General features: G+C 36.7%; 1 protein-coding gene and 1 pseudogene across 1 annotated transcript in view; one reads left to right on the top strand and one right to left on the bottom strand.

Annotated features, from left to right (window-relative positions):
* Positions 1 to 22,601, bottom strand: part of MIB1 (MIB E3 ubiquitin protein ligase 1) — a 140,449-nt gene that overhangs the window by 98,783 nt on the left and 19,065 nt on the right. Inside the window, exons 2-4 of the mRNA XM_035270722.3 lie at positions 11,123 to 11,294; positions 8,512 to 8,641; positions 4,093 to 4,197 (exon numbers count right to left, since the gene is read on the bottom strand). Coding sequence (XP_035126613.1) covers positions 4,093 to 4,197; positions 8,512 to 8,641; positions 11,123 to 11,294 — 407 coding nt within the window. The remainder of the gene's footprint in view (positions 1 to 4,092; positions 4,198 to 8,511; positions 8,642 to 11,122; positions 11,295 to 22,601) is intronic.
* On the top strand, positions 12,780 to 13,196 carry LOC100397559 (high mobility group nucleosomal binding domain 2 pseudogene; annotated as a pseudogene).

Here is a 22,601-nt window from a genome sequence, read left to right as displayed (position 1 = left end):
CACTCCAGCCTGTGCAACAGAGCAATCTGTCTCAAAAAATAAATAAACAAAATAAAATGTCTGAATGAGCAATCTGTCTCAAAAAATAAATAAATAAAATGTCTGAATCTTATTATATTAGACTAAAATACTTATAATAAACACTAATTATAGTATTTGGAAAAATGCACGCTAAAAAAGGATAACAAATATTTATTATTGGAAATGTGCACAGCACATTATTTTCTTTTTCGTGTGTGTGTGTGTGTGACAGTCATGCTCTGTTGCCCAGGTGGGAGTACAGTGGCTCACTGCAACCTCCGCCTCCCAGGTTCAAGCGATTCTTATGCCTCAGCCACCTGAGCAGCTGGGGATTACAGGCATGAACCACCAGGCCCAGCTAATTTTGTATTTTTAGTAGAGACAGGGTTTTATCACATTGGCCATGCTGGTCTCAAACTCCTGGCTTCAAGTAATCCACCTACCTCAGACTCCTGAAGTGCTGAGATTACTGGCATGAACCACCACGCCTGGCCAGCACATTCCATTTTAAAGATAATTTTACAAAAAACAAACAAAAAAACTGGATTATTCAAAACTAAATAGCAAATGCAAAGTAGAAAATATGAAACCAAATAGTCTTTTGATTCCTTGTCCAGCTAATTTTCCTATTTACACCACCAACTTTTTTCTTTTTTGAGATGTAGTCTTGCTCTGTCACCCAGGCTGCAGCGCAGTGGCACCATCTCAGCTCATTGCAACCTCGGCCTCCTGGGTTCAAGCAATTTTCCTGCCTCAGCCTACCCAGCAGCTGAGAGTACAGGCGTGTGCCACCAAGCCTGGCTAATTTTTGTATTTTTAGTAGAGATGGGGTTTCACCATGCTGGCCAGACTAGTCTCAAACTCCCAACCTCAAGTGATCCAACTGCCTCAGCCTCCCAAAGTGCTGGGATTACAGGCGTGAGTCAGCACACCTGGCCTTACATCTTTTGTCCTTACCTTTAGTCCTTACTTCACCATAATCTGGTTAACTAATGTTCCTTCCCACTTATCTCTTACAAGAAAACAAATCATTAAGTACCTGAATGGGGGAGGTAGCTGTGGTATAATAAAAAGCACAGAAAATGTGAGCTTAGAGGAAGAATCCTGTGTGTACTGTGAAAATTTAGATGTGGATTTACTTTAAAGTTCCTAACAGTACAGATGTATATAGTAGACGATTAGAACATCTTACCCTATCAAGGAAGAGCTCCTCTATACATATGTGTGTGTGCATGTGCACGTGCACATACACATACACACCCACAGAGGACCCAACTCTTTTACAGCATCTTTTACTGTCACTGAATCCTGGCCAGAGACACAGGAGTCAAATTGGTTTTTTGGGATTTTTTTTTTTTTTTTTGAGACAGGATCTCTCTCTGTAGCCCAGGCTGAAGTGCAGCGGCACTATCACGGCTCACTGCAGCCTTGACTTCCTAGGTCTCAAGTGATTCTTCCACCTCAGCCTCTCAAGTAGCTGGGACTACAGGCTCACACCACCATACCCATTTAATTTTTGTATTGTTTATAGAGACACAGTTTCGCCACATTGCCCAGGCTGGTCTCAAACTCCTGGACTCAACTGATCCACCCACTTCAGTCTCCCATGGTGCTAGGATTACAGGTGTGAGCCAACGCTCCCAGCTGTCAAATTGTTTTAACATAATACTTTAACCCAGCAATTTTACTTCTAGGAATCTATCCTAAGGAAATATACCCATATGCATAAAGGCATATATACAAGGACACTTACTGACACACTGCTTGAAGCACTAGGGGAAACAAAATCCAATCCAGGTACCCATCAAGAGAAATCTCATTAAATAAGGCCAGGCGCGGTGGCTCAAGCCTGTCATTCCAGTACTTTGGGAGGCGCCAAGGCAGGAGGATCACGAAGTCAAGAGTTCGAGACTAGCCTGGCTAACACGGTAAAACCCCATCTCTACTAAAAATATAAAAACTAGCTGGGTGTGGTGGCACACACCTGTAATCCCAGCTACTAAGGAGGCTGAGGCTGGAGAATCACTTGAACCAGGAAGAAAGAGGTTGTTGCAGTGAGCAGCCTGGGTGACAGAGTGAGACTCCGTCTCAAATGAATGAATGAATGAATAAATGAATGCATAACCACATAAAGGAGTACTACTTGGCCATCTCTCTCTCTCTCTCTCTCACACACAAACAGACACACACACATACACACACACCATTCATTTAAGTGCCTGAGCACATATAGCACATAGGCTTCATTTGAAGAAAATTAATAATCAGCTGGAATACTAAAAAATTCACAATTTAAAAACAGGCAGAGGCATGAAGACAACAAAAAACTGTTAAACACACTATACACAATAATAAAAATTGGCAAGTGAAGTATTTATTTAAATTCACATGGTTGGCTTTTAACATGTAAGTGGAATAAATTGGTCAGGTATAATGCCTCATGCTAGTAGTCTCAACATTTTGGAAGGCCAAGGTAAAGCATACTTGGAACTCAGAAGTTTGAGAACAGCATGAACAATACAGCAAGACCCAACTTTTTTTTTTTTTTTTTTTTGAGATGGAGTATTGCTCTCTCGCCCAGACTGGAGTGTAATGGTGCAATCTCCACTCACTGCAACCTCCGCCTCCTGGGTTAAAGCAATTCCCCTGCCTCAGCCTCCTGAGTAGCTGGGATTACAGGCATGCATCATCACATCTGGTTAATTTTTTTTATTTTTAGTAGAAACGGGGTTTCACCATGTTGGCCAGGCTGGTCAAACTCCTGACCTTGTGATCCACCTGCCTTGGCCTCCCAAAGTGCTGGGATTACAGGCGTAAGCCACCACGCCCAATCGCAAGACCCCATTTCTACTAAAATTTTTTTAATATTAGCCAGGCATGATGGCACATGCATATAGTACTAGCTACTCCAGAAGCTGAGGAAGGAGGCTTGTTTGAGCCCAGGAATTCAAGGCTGCAGTGAACTATGATTGCACCACTGCACTCCAGCTTGAGCGACAGAGCAAGTCCCTGTCTCTAAAAATAAATTAATAAATGGAAATAAGTTAAGGGGACAATAGGATACTTTCTCCACTCCTAATAAGGAACATAGACGTTGATTTTAAAAAAGGAAATTTAAAGAATTCTTTTAATAGGGAATGTATTCAAGATGGAAAGGACACTGAAAGGCATTAATATTTTGGCTTTTATTTATTATACTCTAGAAATTAAATGGCAAGATCAACTTTTTCTGAGATATAGTCTTACTCCATCACCTAGGCTGGAGTACAGTGGCACAATCTCAGCTCTCTGCACCCCTCACCCTCACAGTTCAGATGATTCTCATGCCTCAGCCTCCTGAGTAGCTGGAATTATAGGCACATGCCATCATACCCAGCTAATTTTTGTATTCTAGTACAGACAGGGTTTTGCCATATTGGCCAGGGTGGTCTCAAACTCCTAACCTCAAGTGATCCACCCACCTGGGCCTCCCAAAGTGCTGGGATTACAGGTGTGAGCCCTCATGCCCAGCCAAGATCAGCATTTGAATAATGGTCCATGAAATACGAAAACATAGGAAAACCCATTGAATAAACCTCCATTATTTTACTAAACACTTAAGTAATTAAAGGTATTTCTAGTCAATCATTTTCAATTATCAACACTATACTTTTAAAATACCAGGGGGAGATCTCCTAAAAATAATTTTAATATGTTATAATTTATACTTGTATAAGCTACTAGAGCACAGAATACAAATATATCACAAAACCTCATTATAATACTGTCTTCCAGGTCCATGCCAAGGAATGGTCTTTCAGATGATTCCAAATCTTTTTGACAGATTTTGGTAAATAAAACCCCGGACTTACAGTGATAATGGGTCAGCTCTATACAACCAACATATAGTAAGGTACCCAAACATTAACTGAAGGCAAAATCATATTTACTATTAAATGGTTTAGAGAAACATAGTAAAAATGTAAAGGTTCTGACAAAGGGAGATGACAAAGGAAAAACAGTAAAAGAGCAGCAAGAGCTATTTACCCATCTGACATTTTCTTTCACCTGCTATGGCTCTTCACTACTTACCATGCCCTCAAAGCCAACTCTGTAAAGGTTCTTAGCACCATTATCCCAGAGGACATATGCTGCACTATGTGGGCTTGATGCACTCCAGTCCTGGATTTCTGTTACCTAACAGAAGTTTTTGAGAAAAGAATTTTCATAAAGGGGAGGGAAGAGGTTAATTCTTTTAATTATTACATTTAAATCTTAAAAATCATTTCATCTAGCAACCTGTGTAACAGGATCATGAAAAATACTTATTTGCAAAATATGTCACTCCTAACACATAGTTAAATTATCATTAGAGCCATTCTTTCCAGAATTATAAGGTAATTTCTAAAACCTTATAGAAATTTTAAATCAAGCGGCTTAGGGATTACAGTAATAGATTATCAGAAAATACAATATGATACAAAATTTAAATTCTTTTTATTCTTAAAGGGATTCCTTTAAGAACAACAGTATATTCTTTTAAGCCCATTACTCAATATGAAATTTAAAATCTTTGCAAAAAACCCAAAATAATTCAAGATAAACCTGCTCTTTGGTCAGCTAAAAATTAACAAGCACAAAGCTCTTGAAGAGCCTTGGAAGCAATGTTCAAGTAGGACTTGAGTTGCTTTTGCTCCTCCAGCAGTATCCTGCAGTTGCAGGCCACCTAAGCTAAAATAGCATGCCTACCACGGAAACCCAGACACCATTTCCAAGCCCTACACCCAACTAATCTGATTCTTGAATTCACTGGATTTAAAAAAAAAAAAAAACTGGGGTTTCCATTGCTTTAAGGCCTAGAATCACATATGGGTTGAGTTTACTTATCTGAAATGCTTAGGACAAGAAATGTTTTGGATTTCAAATTTTTTCAGATTTTGGAATATTTGCACTATACTTAGAGCATCCCAAATCCAAAAATCTGAAATTCTATATGCTCCAATGAGTGTTTTCTTCGAGCATCATCAGTGCTCAGAAAGTGTCAGATTTTGGAGTATTTTGGGTTCAGATTCTTTTATTTAGAATGTTCAAACTGTACACAAAAATGATAAACAGTGAGCATTAAATTTGGGCATCCGCAAGTAAACCTGACTACAGCAAAGAGGGGAAAGCTGCATACATGGAATTCAGATTATTCTTCTCCATCTTGATACTTACAGTCACAGCCATCCTTCATAGTTACACTTAGAATGATAGGCTGAAGCATAATTTCTAAGGCATATGCTTAAAGACTATTACTTTAAATAAGATATATAATGACCATTCTTTTTCATCCTGTACTAATGAAATATTTTATAAGCCAGGTATTTTATGACATATTTGTGGAAATAAAAAGGTTTTATGTTTAAGATCTGATAAATCACTTGAAACATATTTTAAATTGTTAGTAAATTAGTCTATTCTTTTAAATTTGGAAATGTATTACACATTATAAAATATAGCATATATAAGCTTTAAGGAATAAAAAAAATAAACTGAACACCCATGTAATTACCTAAGCTCAGAAAAAAATATAACCAGTACTTTTCAAGTCCCCTATGTCCATCTCATTAATCCCATCCTCCTGCCTCCTATTAGAGGGAGCTACCATCCTGAAGTTACCGTCCATCATTTATCTTGCTTTGCTTTATGACTCCTGCTCAACTAACCCTATATAACCTTCCAAAGTAACAGTTTCTAGCACTCAAAAGTAAAATATGCAATCTGTAGCAAAAAGTTCCTTCTGATTCTAACATATTCAGATTCAACTTCATTTGTTTTAAAAAAATGTAACGCTATATTAAATAAGTCTGTATTTTATAGGAATAACAAAAAAGCATTTGACTAGCTAAACAACAAAGACAAATTTGTTTAAATCAAATTTACTCTAAATTTCAAATTACTTGAAATAGAAGCAAGTTCATTAGTGAAGCTCCAAATCATTAAATGAAATTCCTTCATTTGTTAATATGACTTGATTTATTATTGAGGGGCAAACAAAGTGGAAGGCATAAGAAAATAACTACAGTAATTTCATATGCATGGAACAGCTGCTAAAACCATTACGTATAATGTTGCCAAGAAACTCTGTAAAGGATACATCTGACAAAATTTGCAAGAGCTATTCACCCATCTGAAATTTTCTTAACATCACTAATAGCAAGATAATCAGACTTTATGTGCCCCCTTATGTGATACAATAGAAAATACACAGCTTGACATATGAGGTATGTTTGCCAAAATGAAATTGAACCTAAATCTAATCAAGCCTCCAAATCTAACAATTCGTTTATTGGAAATACAAAGATTAAAAGAACAAGTTAAAGTTAAAGAACACTATAAAGAATCAATTGGCCAAATTGAAAGAATTTGGTTTCTTCAACAAATAAATGGTATTTTTTTAAAGTTAATAATTGCTGAAGTTGGGTGTGAGTGCGTGGAAATTTATTATACTATATTTACTACTCTAGTGTATGTTTGAAATACTCCATAATAAAGAGGTTTTTTAAAAAAAAATTTAGTATACGTAATCATATGTGTAAAACTAACAGCTTTAAATGACTAACATGTATAGCAGGACTTAAGAAGCCCTTTAAGAATAGGCTGGGCGCAGTGGCTCATGCCTGTAATCTCAGGACTTTGGGAGGCAGAGGCAGGAGGACTGCTTAAACCCAGGAGTTGGAGACCAGCCTGGGCAACACAGCAAGACTCTATCTCTAATATATATTTTTTTAAAAAAAGGAAGAATACACCATACACAATTAATGTGGGTTACATCAGGGGAATGGGATTAAAGCAGACAGCACTGAAGAGGAAAAAGGATGTTAACTTTCTCCATTCATATACACAGGCAAAAAAAAGTCAGACAATAAAAATTACATTTGGTCTTAATGTGGTTAACAATGTTACTCTAAAGACTTGTTTTACCCAGTTTCCTCACTTGGAGTCACATGTATAAGATGGTTTCAATTCTTTTTGTTCATTTTGTTATTTTTGTTTGTTTGTTTTGAGATGGAGTCTCACTCTGTCACCCAGGCTGGAGTGCAGTGGCACAATCTTGGCTCACTGCTACCTCTGCCTCCCAGGTTCAAGCAATTCTCCTGCCTCAGTCTCCCTAGCAGCTGGGACTACAGATGTGTACCACGCCTGGATAATTTTTGTATTTTTAGTGGACACAGGGTTTCACCATGTTGTCCAGGCTAGTCTCAAACTCCTGACCTCAAGCAATCCAACCGCCTCAGCCTCCCAGAGTGTTGAGATTATAGGTTGAGCCACCATGCCTGGCCTTCATTTTGTTCTTAAAACATAACACGTGTTAAATCAAAGCAAATCAAAAATGCAATACGAATGACTCAAAGCCTCAAGAATCCCTACTTTTATTCCAAAAATAGTGCCAATATAGCAAAAAAAACTAGGAAATTCCATTTATGTGGCTTCAAACAGCAAATGCCTTGAAAACTGATGCAGAAAGATGACTTCCAACCCTCTGACCATGTAATTAATTATGGGGAAAACTATAAACTTTTCAAAATGAAAGTATTAAAATTTTACTTCTCACATGCTCTTTCAAAAGAAGTTACTAGAATGTGTGTTCTACCAAAAGAGACAGTAAGCTAAGTAAGAAGATATAATGGGATACAGAAAATATGAGATCCAGCCTGGAAAAGATGCAAAGTCATCTTTGTGCATCACAGGGCTTTAAAGGGAGCTTCCAGGATGACTGTTACACCGAGCATAGAAAGTGGTCTGTCCAGATTGCAGCCATGTAGTATGTGAAGGCCAGATAAGCTGAAGGCTCTTATTATTCCCATTGTCACTGTACCATTTTTATTCAACTGTGGACAAACTGCCCAAGTGAGCCTGACTCACATTCTCAAGTAGACTTGGCTTGTTTGTACTATGTAATTATGATATTCCCACTCTCCTCTTCACCCCAATCTCAGCTGCTATCTAGATCAGCTGAGATCACTCATTTCACCACACAGAATATTCTGCTTTGACCTACTCCTATAACTCTGAACCCGCCACACTATCTGCAAAGGATAACAGAAGTAGGTGGGCTGGATAACAACATAGTTGACCACTGCCCCTCAGAAACAGGCCTTTGAGGGAACAGAATATAAAACAAGTCAATTCAAATGATATTTGAATAGCAGGAAAGTCGAGGGCACGAGATACTGCTTAGGGAGGACTGGCCCAAACACGTTAAAAAAAGCATGCTAGGTAACAAAATAACAGTATGAAACCTGAAGGTGGGAAGGTAAAATGTACCTGATGACCCTCTAAGGAACATCAATGCTTATAAAAAGCAAGAACAATCTTTTTACTTCCAGAGAAAAAAAGAAATCAAGATTTTAAAACCTGTTACGGCATAGAAAAAAATGGGCCAACAAATTCACTTATAGTAGTAATAAAAAGCTTCTGAACATGTAATATTCTAGAATATATGACAAATTAAGAAAAACACTGTACCTTTCCCCTACGTCCATTTCCCCCATCTTGATCTTCCCACTGCCAGTCCACTCCTCGCACCACTCTGGCACCTGCAAAGATTCCTCTGGCTGTAATCTTCTTAGATTTCCTACGAGACTCTAACAGAACCCTAAAAATAAAATTATTAATTTTCAAGTTTATAAAAAAAAAGGTAACAATAATTTACTTTTTAAAACAAAATTATAAAAATGTTTTTTGAAAGTAAAAAGATTCTTCATTGTTCTGGTTACTAACATAATAGCACGATACAGAAATACCTTTTATATTCTACAGGTGATGATGGCAGTAATAGTTGTAATAATAATCACAGCTTACTTTTACTGAGCTTTTATGCTATAATATGTAAGAGCATTTGCATAGGAGTAAAGAATGTACTCTCCTTAAGAGAAAGTTATGGCTATATTATCCGTTTTATAAATGAGGAAACTGAATCTCAAAGAAGTAATCTGCCCAAAGCCATAAAAGGTAAAATGTAATGGACTCCACATATGATCCTAGCCTAAGTATTTCAGGGTATCATTATACTCTTCACTTATTGTTGAGGTGGCAAACTCGAATCTCTATAGCTTCCAGGTAAGTTATATAAATGACAGCCTAAGAAAGACAGTACTATAATAGCAAATGGCACTTGATCTCAGACTTAGGAAGATAACAGGGAATAGCAGGAACTTTGGTAAACTGGAAAGCATGATCAGTCTAAAGGGTCCAGTCTGAATGGGCTCCATTGCTTCAACAAACTGTTGTCAAGAACAAACCTAAGCCCAGAATTGACAGTCTTTTGTATTGGGGGTGGGGGGCAGGGAGCAGAGTATTCTACAAATCCATCAACAGATTTTTGTGTAAAATCACCTGGTTTTAAAAATTAGCCACTATTCAAAAATTTACAGTACTGTTGATATGGTATGGCTGTGTCCCCACCCAAATCTCCTCTTGAACTGTAGTTCCCATAATCTCACGTCATGAAAGAGACCCGGTGGAAGGTAACTTAATTATGGGGGTGCTTACCTCCACGCTGTTCTCTTGATAGTGAGTGACTTCTCACAAAATCTGATTATTTTAATAAGAAGCTTTCCCCCTCTTTCGCTCAGCACTTCTCCTTGCTGCCATCATGTGAAGAAGGGCATGTTTGCTTCCCCTTCCACCATGACTGTAAGTTCCCTGAGGCCTCCCCAGCCATGGTGAACTCTGAGTCAATTAAACCTCTTTCCTTTATAAATTACCCAGTCTCGGTTATTTCTTCATAGCAGTATGAAAATGGATTAATACACGTATATATCAGTACATCTGTGGTCTGGATTTTACCTGTATTAACTTGTCCTCACAGTACTAAATAGAAGATTATGGACCTTAGATTCAACACTCAACTATCTGAGCTAGCTTGGTTCTCCAAGGCCAACTATCACTACTGTTCTATATCCTTCTCTGTCACATAATCAGAAAGGTTTGGAGTATTTTTGTTTTGTTTTTCTAATTTTATTTCATTGTTTCATTCTTTATTTATAAAGAATAAATATATTTATTATAATAGAAATGAGGTCTTACTATGCTATCCAGGCTGGTCTTAAACTCCTGATCTCAAGTAATCCTCCCACTCAGGCCTCTCAAAGTGCTTGAATGAAAGGCATAAGCCACCATGCCCATTCCTAGTTATTTTCACAATGTCTTTATTATTCCTTAATTTTAATTGCAAACAAAGACAAAAATAACTGGTACTTGACCTCAGACTTAAGAAGGTAACAGGGAATGGTAGAAACTTTGGTTGACTCAAAAGCAAGATCAGTCTAAAGGGTCCAGTCTAACTTAATTTTAGTTGCTCAGTTAATAATTGGCAGGACTATGATCTATACCAAGACAGTCTGACTCCAAAGTCTATTTATCTACTCCTATTCCTAGCTGCTTCCCTATGACTGGTTGGATTCTTGCACCTTTGCATTATCTGTATCTACATGAGAAGATCCCACGCTTAAAACTCTGCACCCATTAACAATGAATACTCCTCTCTCATTGCTCCTAAGACACTTAATACACATCTCTAACACAATCTAAAACAACTGACAATCATTGATTCACTATTTCCTTTAATTTGTAAACTCCTTAACACTACTATGTGTGTTATTTATCTTCAAATGTCCATAAATATAGTAGATGCCATGTAGTCCTAATAAATGCCTAATGACTCAATCAATGGGCCCCACCATTCATCTGGTATCAATTAAGAGACCAGAAGGTAGAGTGAGAATAAAATAATAACAGACTAGAAGGCAGTGAGAAGACCAATTATTTTCTTTGGATGTCCTTGTATTTCAAATGTACAGTAGTATTTGAAATACAAGGGCATCCAAAGAAAGCACTTTAAGTCAGAGAAAGAACAGTCCAGATTACCTTGGAAAAATACAGACAGCACAATCTTCACAGAGCTCTTCTCTTATAACATGGCAGGTTTGGTACACTTCTACCCTGCTATTTGGTACCTCCTGCTACTAAACCAACTGTCAGAAGCTATTTGCTAATCCTGTTTTTAAGGCCCAGTAATATAAAACTTGAATACAAACAAAAACCCTCAGTTGAAGAAAATAAGGGTTTCCCCTACCTCTCACTTCCTGGTGTAGTAATTCGATAAAAGCGATGTCTTAAATGATGTTTATCTCCATGATAACACACTGTGCACAAATCATAATTTGTGCACTCCGCACATTTCCATCGAATGCCAATGATTGGTTGCTGGCGGCAGGTATCACACATGGTTCCATCATGCTTGATGCCTATTAAAACAAGGAAACATGCTTAGATTAATCACACATTTTTTATTTGAATATTATTCCATGGGGGAAAAAAGAAGAAGAGAACATTTTACAAGACAGTCTAATGAATTAGGAAATAACATTTCAAATTTAACACACAGAGCTTCAAGATAATGGATCTCAACTATTTTAATCAGTGCAAATGACAATACTTTCCCTCCGCTCCCTTTTTCATCAGTAAAGAACACATCTCAGTAACTCTTTCCTCATTCTCATCTACAAACTAGAACTTAAATTCAATGCAGAAAAAGAAAGTATCCTTTATCACTAAGGAGATGTTTCAAACAACAAAACCTCAGAAATTCTTGGAAGAATTTTAACCTATTTTCTAGGTAAACAATTACTCCAAAAGAAGACCATTTTACCCTCATGATATCATGGAAACAAACTATCAATTAACTTAAGCATTTACCACCTTTACATATTGACAAGGGTTTTATCACCTTAGCAAACAAGAAATAATAAGCTTTAGAAAAAACAAATATTTGGTAAAATTATCTCCACTAAAATTAATCACATGGATGAATAAGACAGACATTAGAACTATAAAAGTACCAATATAAGTAATGAAAATAACTTTCTTTTTCAGGTGAAATAATTGGGGGTAACACTCCTTTACCATTCTATTGTTATATTAATATCACTTATTCAATAAATTAAAACTAGGATTTTTTTTTTCAACAATACGTGGCTTGTCAACATCAGTGTCACTATTTTGTAAACACATCCTGGATGCTCAATGCTGAACAAAGGCTGTATTATCTGTGTAAAACTGACACTCTGGCCAGGTGCAGTGGTCCATACCTGTAATCTCAGCACTTTGGGAGGCTGAGGCAGGTGAATCACAAAGTCAGGAAATCAAGACCACCCTGGCCAACATAGTGAAACCCTATCTCTACTAAAAATACAAAAATTAGCTGGGCATGGTGGCACATGCCTGTAATTCCAGCTACTCCGGAGGCTGAGGCAGGACAATCGTTTAAAACAGAAGTTAGCGGTTACAATGAGCCGAGATCGCACCACAGCACTCCAGCCTGGCAACAGAGCAAGACTCCATCACAAAAGAAAAAAAAAGTGACACATTCTCCTGGATTCAAGTTCTGACTCCATCTGCAGCTATTTTTATGTCATTTTATCACAAGTATTTAATTTCTTTTTCCAAAATAAGTGGAGGGAGGCAGAGGGGAAGTAAATCAGGATTTAGGTAAAACAAGATTAGCCATGCTGAAGTTGGGCCACGGGTACATGGGAGTTCATTATATTATCTTCTTCTTTGTATCCGTTTAGAAAATTTCCATAATTGAATAGAAGAAAGGAGCCCTTTCATTCTCACAACCTCAGCTTCCTTTGGAGAATGTAACATATTCCTTAAAGGTGAGACAACATGTTCTAAAAATCAAATAACATGCTATATATGTAAAAAATAAAGTACAAAAGTGGTCATATGGAGCAGTGTGAAGAAGAGGAGGCGAGAACGACCCCCGGACCGACCGAAGCCCACGCGCCGCTGCATCCCGCGCCCAGCGCCTACGTCCCGCCGCCGTCGCCACCATGCCCAAGAGAAAGGCTGAAGGGGATGCTAAAGGAGATAAAGCCAAGGTGAAGGACGAACCACAGAGAAGATCCGCGAGGTTGTCCGCTAAACCTGCTCCTCCAAACCCAGAGCCCAAGCCTAAAAAGGCCCCTGCAAAGAAGGGAGAGAAGGTACCCAAAGGGAAAAAGGGAAAAGCTGATGCTGGCAAGGAAGGGAATAACCCTGCAGAAAACGGAGATGCCAAAACAGACCAGGCACAGAAAGCCGAAGGTGCTGGAGATGCCAAGTGAAGTGTGTGCATTTTTGATAACTATGTACTTCTGGTGACTGTACAGTTTGAAATACTATTTTTTATCAAGTTTTATAAAAATGCAGAATTTTGTTTTACCTTTTTTTCTTTTTAAGCTATGTTGTTAGCACAGAGAACACTTCATTGTTGTTTTGGGAGAAGGGGCATATGTCACTAACAGAATGTCTCCAAAGCTGGATTGATGTGGGGAAACGACTTTCCCTTCTAGTTTTGAGAGACTTCCTCTTGGCTCCCAGGAGGAGGGATTCCCTGACTTTGACACACATGGCCACCTTGGCACACAAAAGCCTTGTGGTATGGAAAAACAAATTCGCTTTTATGTCCTCTTCTCCCTTTCCGTCTTTCAGCATAGACTTAACTCCCTTAAGTCCAGGCATTTGTTGGGACCTGACCCCCAGTCATTGGTTACCAGTGTGTCAGGCAATCTGGTCTTGCCAGTGATGCCATTGAGATGGCTCCTATCAAAAGAGCAGTGATTCCATTTCTAGATTGTGGATCTTCAGATAAATTCTGCCATTTTCATTTTACTTCCTGAAAGTCAGGGTCGGCTCGTGAAAAGTTGTTAAACAACATGCTAAATGTGAAATGTCAACCCTCACTCTAAACTTTCCCTGTTCAGAACATCAGATGAAGACTTCATTGGGTTTTATAGTGGCTTTCTGATTTTTGGTAGTCCATCAAAGAAGGGAGTTTGAAAGTTGTTGTATACTGTTAATGATTGTCTGCCCATGTCCTGCCTGAAATACCATGATTGTTGATGGAAAGTATCTTTAATAAAGCTGGATACAGTTTGAAAAAAAAAAATGTGGTCATATTACTAAATAATATACTACTCCTACTTCCTGATAAGAAGAAAAAAAAAACGTATGTTATTCGTTTTCTATATTCAGCTAACCAGATTGTAAACAAAGGGCCAAACTTGAGTATATGCCTGTTTTGAAAGAAAGGAAGGGGAAGCACAAGGATCAGGAAGTAAGAGAAAGGGAAGGCAAGAAGGAGGAAAGCAGGGAAAGAAGGAGGAAGAGAACGAACACCTGAAAGAACTGGGATACCTAGTGGATTACAAAAAAGCATGATACCCCAACACCAAATATATTTTATGTGCAATCCTTCTACAGTCTCCTGCCATATAAATGCCTGACTGTAGGGACAGAGGACAGCAGACATGAGTATCTACTGATTCATTCAGAACTATTTCTTTATTCCTACTGCAGGCATTCCCTCTCCTGCTTTCAAATAACACTGTTAGAGCCATGTTTACACCACTGCACTCCAGCCTGGGCAACTAAGAAAACTCTAACTCAAAAACAAAACAAAACAAAACAAAAATTACTCCCGCTATAGTATGAAGAAAAAAGATATAAAAGTAAAAGTGGCTGGAGAAAGGGAGTCAGGTTAAAAGAAGTTTGTAGCAGTTGAGGTAAGATAATGGTAGCTTAAATTAGGGTGATGACAGTAGAAACTGAGAGAAATGGGCTCCCAAGATATTTAGGATTTGGTGGCTATAGATCAGAAGACAAAAGATGTAGAGGATATAAATGAGAAAGTCTAAACGAGATCGTTCAAGAGAAAACAGTTTAAGTATCAGAGATAGTTAGCAATTAAACAGCACAATAAACTGAAATCCAGAACTGCTTTGCTTAAAAACAAGAAGAGAATCACCAACAAAAAATAAGTAAGAACATCTAATTAGAAAATACAAGTCCAGGTCTCCACTGATAGAAACTCGCCTGAGAAACTAAATAGGAAAAAGAATCAGGAAGAGTTCCACAAAAATGATGGACAAGTAGATCTTTCAAAGAAAGGAAGAAATCACAGAAAAGCAGAATATGTTCAATGAACCAGGAGCAACTTTGCTTAGCAGGAACATGCAATACAGCCAGAGACTTGGAGATAAATTATAGAGTCAGGCTAGAAATTAACAAGATCAGACACGATTTCCAACCTGTATACAATACAGTATTTAAATTGCTACCTCAAATGGTAAAAACAAGCATATATGATTTAGGAATTTACTTGTATAACTTACTATCAACTTAATATTCAAAATCAACTTAACTACTCTGGGACCAATATTCTCATCTATAAATTAAGAAAACCCTTTCATGTGGAAAGAGACATTGTGAGGCTAAACTGTTAGAAAGTCCTAGAAATGGAAATAAAGTGATAGGTAAAACACACTTTGAAAAACTTTAAAGCAAAATGTACATATAAAGAACTGTACTGGACTTCATCTTAACATAGATTTAGTAAATAAATGCACTAGTCATCTATTTAAATAATATCATAATCAAAATCATCATCTATCCCAGACAGCTCTGCAACACTTACACAGAAATCAAAGGGCTTAATAAAAGTTTTCCATTTTTCAGAGACTGTATATGGGGAACATTTAATTATTCATCTATGAATTAAAAGATTAAAAAAATAAAAACTTCTAAATAGCAATTTTATACCATATTACTAAAGTAACTAAAGTAATTTGAAAGTTGGTTTCTGTAAAGATTTGCTTAGGTTCCCTCATATTTTTGTTTGTTTTTAGTTTAAAGTGACATACATAGCATGTGATACTTATACTTCATGTTAAATTCTCCTATTCACCCAGCTGCTCCCTAGGATTAATATACACTCAGTGTAGAAAACTTGGAAAACCACAAAGGGTAATCCCATTGGCACATCCAGGGAATTATCTTTCTGGTTTTTATATTACAAGTATTATGCAATTTAGATATAAAATGTTCATTGCAATTCCTTGCAAACTACTTTATAAAATATTTTATCACATCAGTAATAATTCTTCTACAACAAGGTTTAATAACTGCATAGAATTTCCTTCTATGGATTAAGATAATTTACAAAAAATAGTCCCACATTTTCTTTTTTATTTTTCAGATGGAGTCTCACTCTGTAGCCTAGGCTGGGGTGCAGTGATGAAATCTCAGCTCACTGCAACCTCTGCCTTCCACGTCCCTGTTCAAGCAATTCTCCTGCTTCAGCCTCCTGAGTAGCTGGGATTACAGGCACGCACCACCATGCCCAGCTAATTTTTGTACTTTTAGTAGAGATGGGGTTTCACCATGTTAGCCAGACTGCTCTTGAACTCCTGACCTCCTGATCCACCCACCTCGGCCTCCCAAAGTGCTGGGATTACAGGCGTGAACCACCGTGCCCAGCCATTAGTCCCATATTTTTAACATTGGTTATGTTAACTTTTTGTCTTTATCCACCACAAACAAATATTTTTGAATGTGCCTTTTTAAAACATTGAGGGCAGGGCCAAAGTCTTTGAAGGCATTTGAAATACTCCGTAAGTGCCTTCTATAGAGACTGTGTTCATTTATATTTCCCTTTCAGCAGTATCTGACTGGCTTTCTTGACACATCTTTAGCATGCACTGAGGTAGTATTTTTAGTCTCTGCCAATTTGAGGGAATAAATTGGTATTTCTTGTTTTTCTTTTAATTATAAAATTAATAACACACTTACAGTAAAACTTTAAACAACCCAAAAAGCATACAGAACAAAATGCGAAAGTACCCCGGCACCATGCATTCCCACCTATTGTTAGCAGTTTGGTGAGGGTTTTCAGATTGTTTTCTGGGTACACATTGTCTATGTGTGCTCTCATAGGCATGTGTGTGACTTCTGAGGTTTGTTTCATGCTTAGAAAGACTTTCCTCAAAATGGTAAAATATACTATTCAACTCTTAACTGGCACTTTTATGGTTTTCTCAGCATTGGCTTAGAGCTCCCTGTGCAGGGAGGGTGTGAATCCTGAGCTGGGAGAGAGTGATAGACAAACATAGACAAGCAACTTCTGCCTTGTCTTTCGTGACCAAACCTCAGAATTCACAGTGTCACTTCTTCTATAATCTGAAGCAGTAACAAATGTCTACCTAGGTCCACTGGGGGAGGGAAGCAGCCTCTTCAGGTGGAATGTCACTGTCTCCTAAGAACAGCATGTGGGATGCAATGAAGATTGGTGTGGCCATCTTTGAAAAATGCCATCTGGCATGCCTCTCCTCCATTTTAAATATATACTTGGTTTTCCAGGAATATAACTGTGTATAATGCCTATATTTAAATGGGGGTATACCTGTATTTCAGTATTAAAATGTGAATTTTAAAACACTGATTAAATGGATTGTTATTGTTGGCATTTCTCTAAAAATGGCAGTTTTATGAAAATTTAATATTCAGTTTAATAGCCCTGCACCAATTATGACAGTTCTTCAAAATCTTTTTCTGCTTATGAGTTTCACAATTTACCTTTTAAAATATAAATAAATAAACTTTGAAGTAGAATATTTTTGTACCTAACTTTGTAAACTTTTGATATTTGTGTTAAAAGCAATAATATAGAAATAACTGTAGAATTACTTTTCAAAAATGAACATTACATGGAATTGATTACATATGGATTTAAAATAACCTCATTGCCATATGCCTGAAGTTAGAGTCTAATAACCATATCTGTCTTAAGGAAAGCCAACGAAAAATATCACAATAGCAAATACCAATGATAGTAAATGTCCACACAATGGCTAAGTTTCTGAACAAGGTCTAAAATAGGTCTGATTTAGTTCCATCATCACAAAAAAGTAAAATGCCTAAACAAATCAGTATTTACTGCATAGTTAGAGGTTTATCCTGAATTAAATGACTGACTGTGCAGCTCTTCAAATGTGAGTTGATTGATGAAAGACGTAAGGAAAATGTATCCCAACTTCCCCACTCAACAACAGGAAAAAACAGTCCAGTTTGCAACTACTGCCTCATTTACATATTTTTCATTTCTAAGTTCATTTTCCACAACATACAATGATAATAGTCATGAACTCATAATCTACGTATAGGCTTTCTTGAAAAGGAACCATTTAAACACACAATGACAACTGGTTAAAAAAAATCTAATTCATGGTTTTAAAGAATACTTCAGGAAAACCATTAATGCACACAAAAGTACGTCTAAATCCTTTCTTGGTTCCCACAGTTCAACTGCCAACAAAGCTACTGAACAGCTGTTAAACAGACTAACACTAAGAATTGAAAAACGTAAACAAAGCAACCCATTCTACTACCAAAATGAGCACTATAGAATTTTTAATGAGAATACAACTAATTGACTTTAAAACAAAAGTTGATACTTAAAGAAAACATAAAACAGAAGGGCATTAAATAAACAAGACCAACATTTTACTAATCTCTTACTTTGTGGTAGCTTTTTTGTTTCTCTTACTATATCCACTGAATTCATTTTCATCTAAAACCATTAGCCCTGGCAAGAGTTTTTCCTTAAAATTTTATTTCATAAAATTTAGTTCCCTAACTGAACCTATCAAGTTTTTTTTTTCCTTCCTATAGAATACCATGTTACCCTAGGGAGTTAATGCTCTTTTCCTTTGCTAAGCTTTATGAAGACATCTGCCACCGTTAAATGAACCACCTGATGATAGCTTTTGACTCATTCTACTAATACTCAAATGACCATCTGCTCTAAGTTTTAATGGCATCTTGCCTGAATTCAATAACTTAGAGAATTTGTATAGCTGAAGTCTTTTTGTTGGAAAATTTAATGAAAATAGTATTTCTTAAGAAACCCAATTAAAATAGCTCAAACTCACAAAGCACTGGTTTATTTAAGTAAAACATTAAATTTCTGGGTAGAAATGATGGCTGAAAGAGAAAAGTAGAGTTTTTGATATAAGCAGTTCAATACATATGAAGTGCTCCAACAACCATACAAAAATCTCTAAATTATCACTTTGTATAACAGCAAATGGAAAAAGTCAACAACATAATTGTTCATTAACAACAGAATGGATATATATATTAAGGATACAATGGAATATCTAAAATGAATGTTCGACAGCCACACAATTCAACATGGACATACCCTTCACCAAAATGCTTAATTCAAAATACAGAATACATACAAAGTGTTGAAAGTAAATATATGTTATTTACAAATATAGAAAAATGTATAATATAAAGAAACCTATGGGAATGATAAAAACTAATTTCTGACAGTTGGTTACCTTAGGAGAGGAAGAGAGGGAATGCAAGTGAGAAATACTACACAGGGTTTTCAAATGCATTAGTAATGCTTTGTTTCTAGGGGGATTCCAGTTATTGGTTATATTACTGATTTATTCACTTGCATATTTAAATACTAGGTAACAAATTTTAAAACTTAAAAAAAAAAACATTTCTACTAGACTAGTATGGTGCCTAGCTATACCCTAAACTTTCCCAAATTCTAAGATTTCACCTAACATTAAAAAAAAAATTTACAAATTGGCCAGGCACAGCGGCTCATGCCTATAATTCCAGCACTTTGGGAGGCTGAGGTGGGCAGATCACAAGGTCAGGAATTGGAGACCAGCCTGGCCAACACAGTGAAACCCTGTTTCTACTAAAAATACAAAAATTAGCTGGGTGTGGTGGCATGCGCCTGTAGTCCAAGGTACTCGGGAGGCTGAGGCGGGAGAATCACTTGAACCTGGGAGGTGGAGGTTGCAGTGAGCCGAAACCACCCCATTGCACTCCAGCCTAGGTGACAAAGTAAAACTCTGTCTCAAAAAAAAAAAAAAAAATTTACAAGTGATGAATCATTATTAAAATGCAATTATTTATTGTGACATAACTGTTGATGTCATGCAACAAACTAAGAAATTCTAATTTAAGGATTCATTCAACTTTAACCCCAAATCAAATGTAACAAAAAGTATTAGAGACTTAAGGAGGGTTAACCAACAATCCATCTTATTCTCTCTGCACCATCAAAATACTTAACTGGTTTAGAAACTGCCTCAATTCTAATTAAAATTCCTAATGAGGGCAAAGCCTTTGTGACCTACCAGCTGGTTGGTAAAGTCCACATTCCTTACTCTTGAGAAATACTAAATTAACGAAAATAGGATTGTTGTTATTAATAATACCAGCTACAATATATTAGTACCAAGCTTGGTTCTTTATATTTTTTGTTGTTGTTAAAAGACAAGTAAAATACTGCCTTATACATCTTTATTTCTGAATGATACGGTCTTTTACAGACACTGGTTGCGGTCTTTCATTACATAAAGTTCTGAAATAGTGGTATTCTTTTAAATGATAATTTGAGTCCGCTGAGACAAAAGGTAAGTTTTGTAGCAGCAGAAAGACTGCTGTACCACAGACATAAAACAATCATAGAAAGTGATTATTGGTTAGTAAGAAGAAACAAAATTAAGCTGAGTGTTGTGGTTCACAGCTGTAATTCTAGCAGTTTGGGAAGCCCACGTGGGTGGATCACCTAAGGCCTGAAGTTTGAGAACAGCCTGGGCAACATAGTAAAACACTGTCTCTATTAAAAATACAAAATTAGTTGAGCATGCAGATATATGCCTGTAATTTCAGCTATGTGGGAGGCTGAGACAGGAGAATCACTTGAAGCTGAAAAGTGCAGGCTGCAGTGAGCTAAGACCATACCACTGCACACCAGTATGGCAACAGAGACTCAGTCTCAAAAAAAAAAAAAAAAAAAAAAAAAAAAAACCCAACCTTCTGAATAGGCACTGCATATTCCATATTCCCTACATATAAAAGATGCTAAAAGCAGTTTCTTAAACTGGAAGTAAAGGAATTCCAAAAAAAAACATAAATAAAAATACATTATTTTCAGGGAAAGATATGCACATACAAAAAAATGAAATCTTGTGGCATTGCATAATGGTGCAGAAAACATTTTAAATTATCCTCTAATATTTGAAAAATAGAAGTACAGAAATCAGAAATATCTGTTAATGAATATACAATGTAAAAATATAATTACCATGGAGCGGAAGTTTGCAAAGAGAGAAAAAAATATATATATATTATATATTTTATATATATATATAAATAAAATTACCAACATCAATGATGTCAGGGCATATGTAAGAAAAAAAATTTTTTATTAAACTGAAGTTTATTTTGAACCAAATTAAAAATATACTGGTTGTTTTTTATACAGGTTTTATGTAACCCCCAAGATACCACTAAAAAAAAACTGTACAGATACACAAAAATAAATTAGAAATAAGTAAAAGCCTATCAATATAAAACTCTAAAGACACAAAACAAGACAGAGAGGAAAAAAGAAATAAAGATGCAAGAATCCAATAAAATAATTAAAAATATAACATCTTTCTCTTTCAGAAAACTATTTAAATACATATATAAAATTAACTTTTAAATCAAGAGACATACTTTCAACAAATAAGTTTTTTAAAAGTTTAAAAACCAAGATCCATCTTTTTTTTTCTACAAAAGTCAATTGAGATCTACTGATTAAAAAAAACACTGAAAGGGGCAAGATGGAAGTAGACATTTAATGCAAATATTAATCAAACAAGAGCATAAGAAATCAAAATATTATGCAAAATAATAATAAGCAGTATTATACATCTTAAGTCAAACACTCACATTTCTTAAATGTACTTCAAGTCGAAATTCCAAGGAGACAAAAAAAGACATTAAAATTTACAGATTTAGGTCAGGCACAGAGGCTCATGCCTGTAATCCCAGCCCACTGGGAAGCCGAGGCAGGCGAATAACTTGAGGTCAGGAGTTCAAGACTCACCTCACCAACATGGTGAAACCCCAGTCTCTACTAAAAACACAAAAATTAGCCAGGCATGGTGGTAGGTGCCTGTAATCCTAGGAAATATTGTAATGATGTTTATCTTTCTCAGGGCAATCTACAGATTTTTTTTTTTTTTTTTTTTTAGATGGAGTCTCACTCTGTTACCTAGGCTGGAGTGCAATGCTGGGCTCTCGGCTCACTGCAACCTCCATCTCCTGGGTTCAAGCAATTCTCCTGCCTCAGCCTCCCAAGTAGCTGGGATTACAGGTGTGCACCATCAAGCCTGGCTAATTTTTGTATTGTTAAGTAGAGATGGGGTTTCACCATGTTTGTCAGGTTCATCTTGAACCTCTGACTTCGTGATCTGCCCACCTCAACCTTCCAAAGTGCTGGGATTACATGTGTGAGCCGCCACACCCAGCTGCGATCAAAAACGATTTTTTGAAATTTGATTTTTCAATTTGAAAACAAAGTTTTTCAAATTTCTCATTGCATTTTTTAAGATATACAAACAGGCCGGGAGCGGTGGCTCACACCTGTAATCCCAGCACTTTGGGAGGCTGAGGCGGGCAGATCACAAGGTAAAGAGATCAAGACCATCCTGGCCAACATGGTGAAACCGCATCTCTACTAAAAATACACAAATTAGCTGGTCATGGTGGAAGGTGCTTGTAATCCCAGCTACTAAGAAGGCTGAGGCAGGAGAATCACTTCGACCTTGGAGGCAGAGGTTGCAGTGAGCCAAGATAATACCATTGCACTTCGGCCCAGTTGACAGAGTAAGACTGCATCTCAAAATAATAATAATAATAAATGCAAT

The sequence above is a fragment of the Callithrix jacchus genome, chromosome 13, assembly GCF_049354715.1.
Source record: "Callithrix jacchus isolate 240 chromosome 13, calJac240_pri, whole genome shotgun sequence".
Classification (NCBI taxonomy): Eukaryota; Metazoa; Chordata; class Mammalia; order Primates; family Cebidae; genus Callithrix; species Callithrix jacchus.
This window is presented reverse-complemented; position numbering and strand designations above follow the sequence as displayed.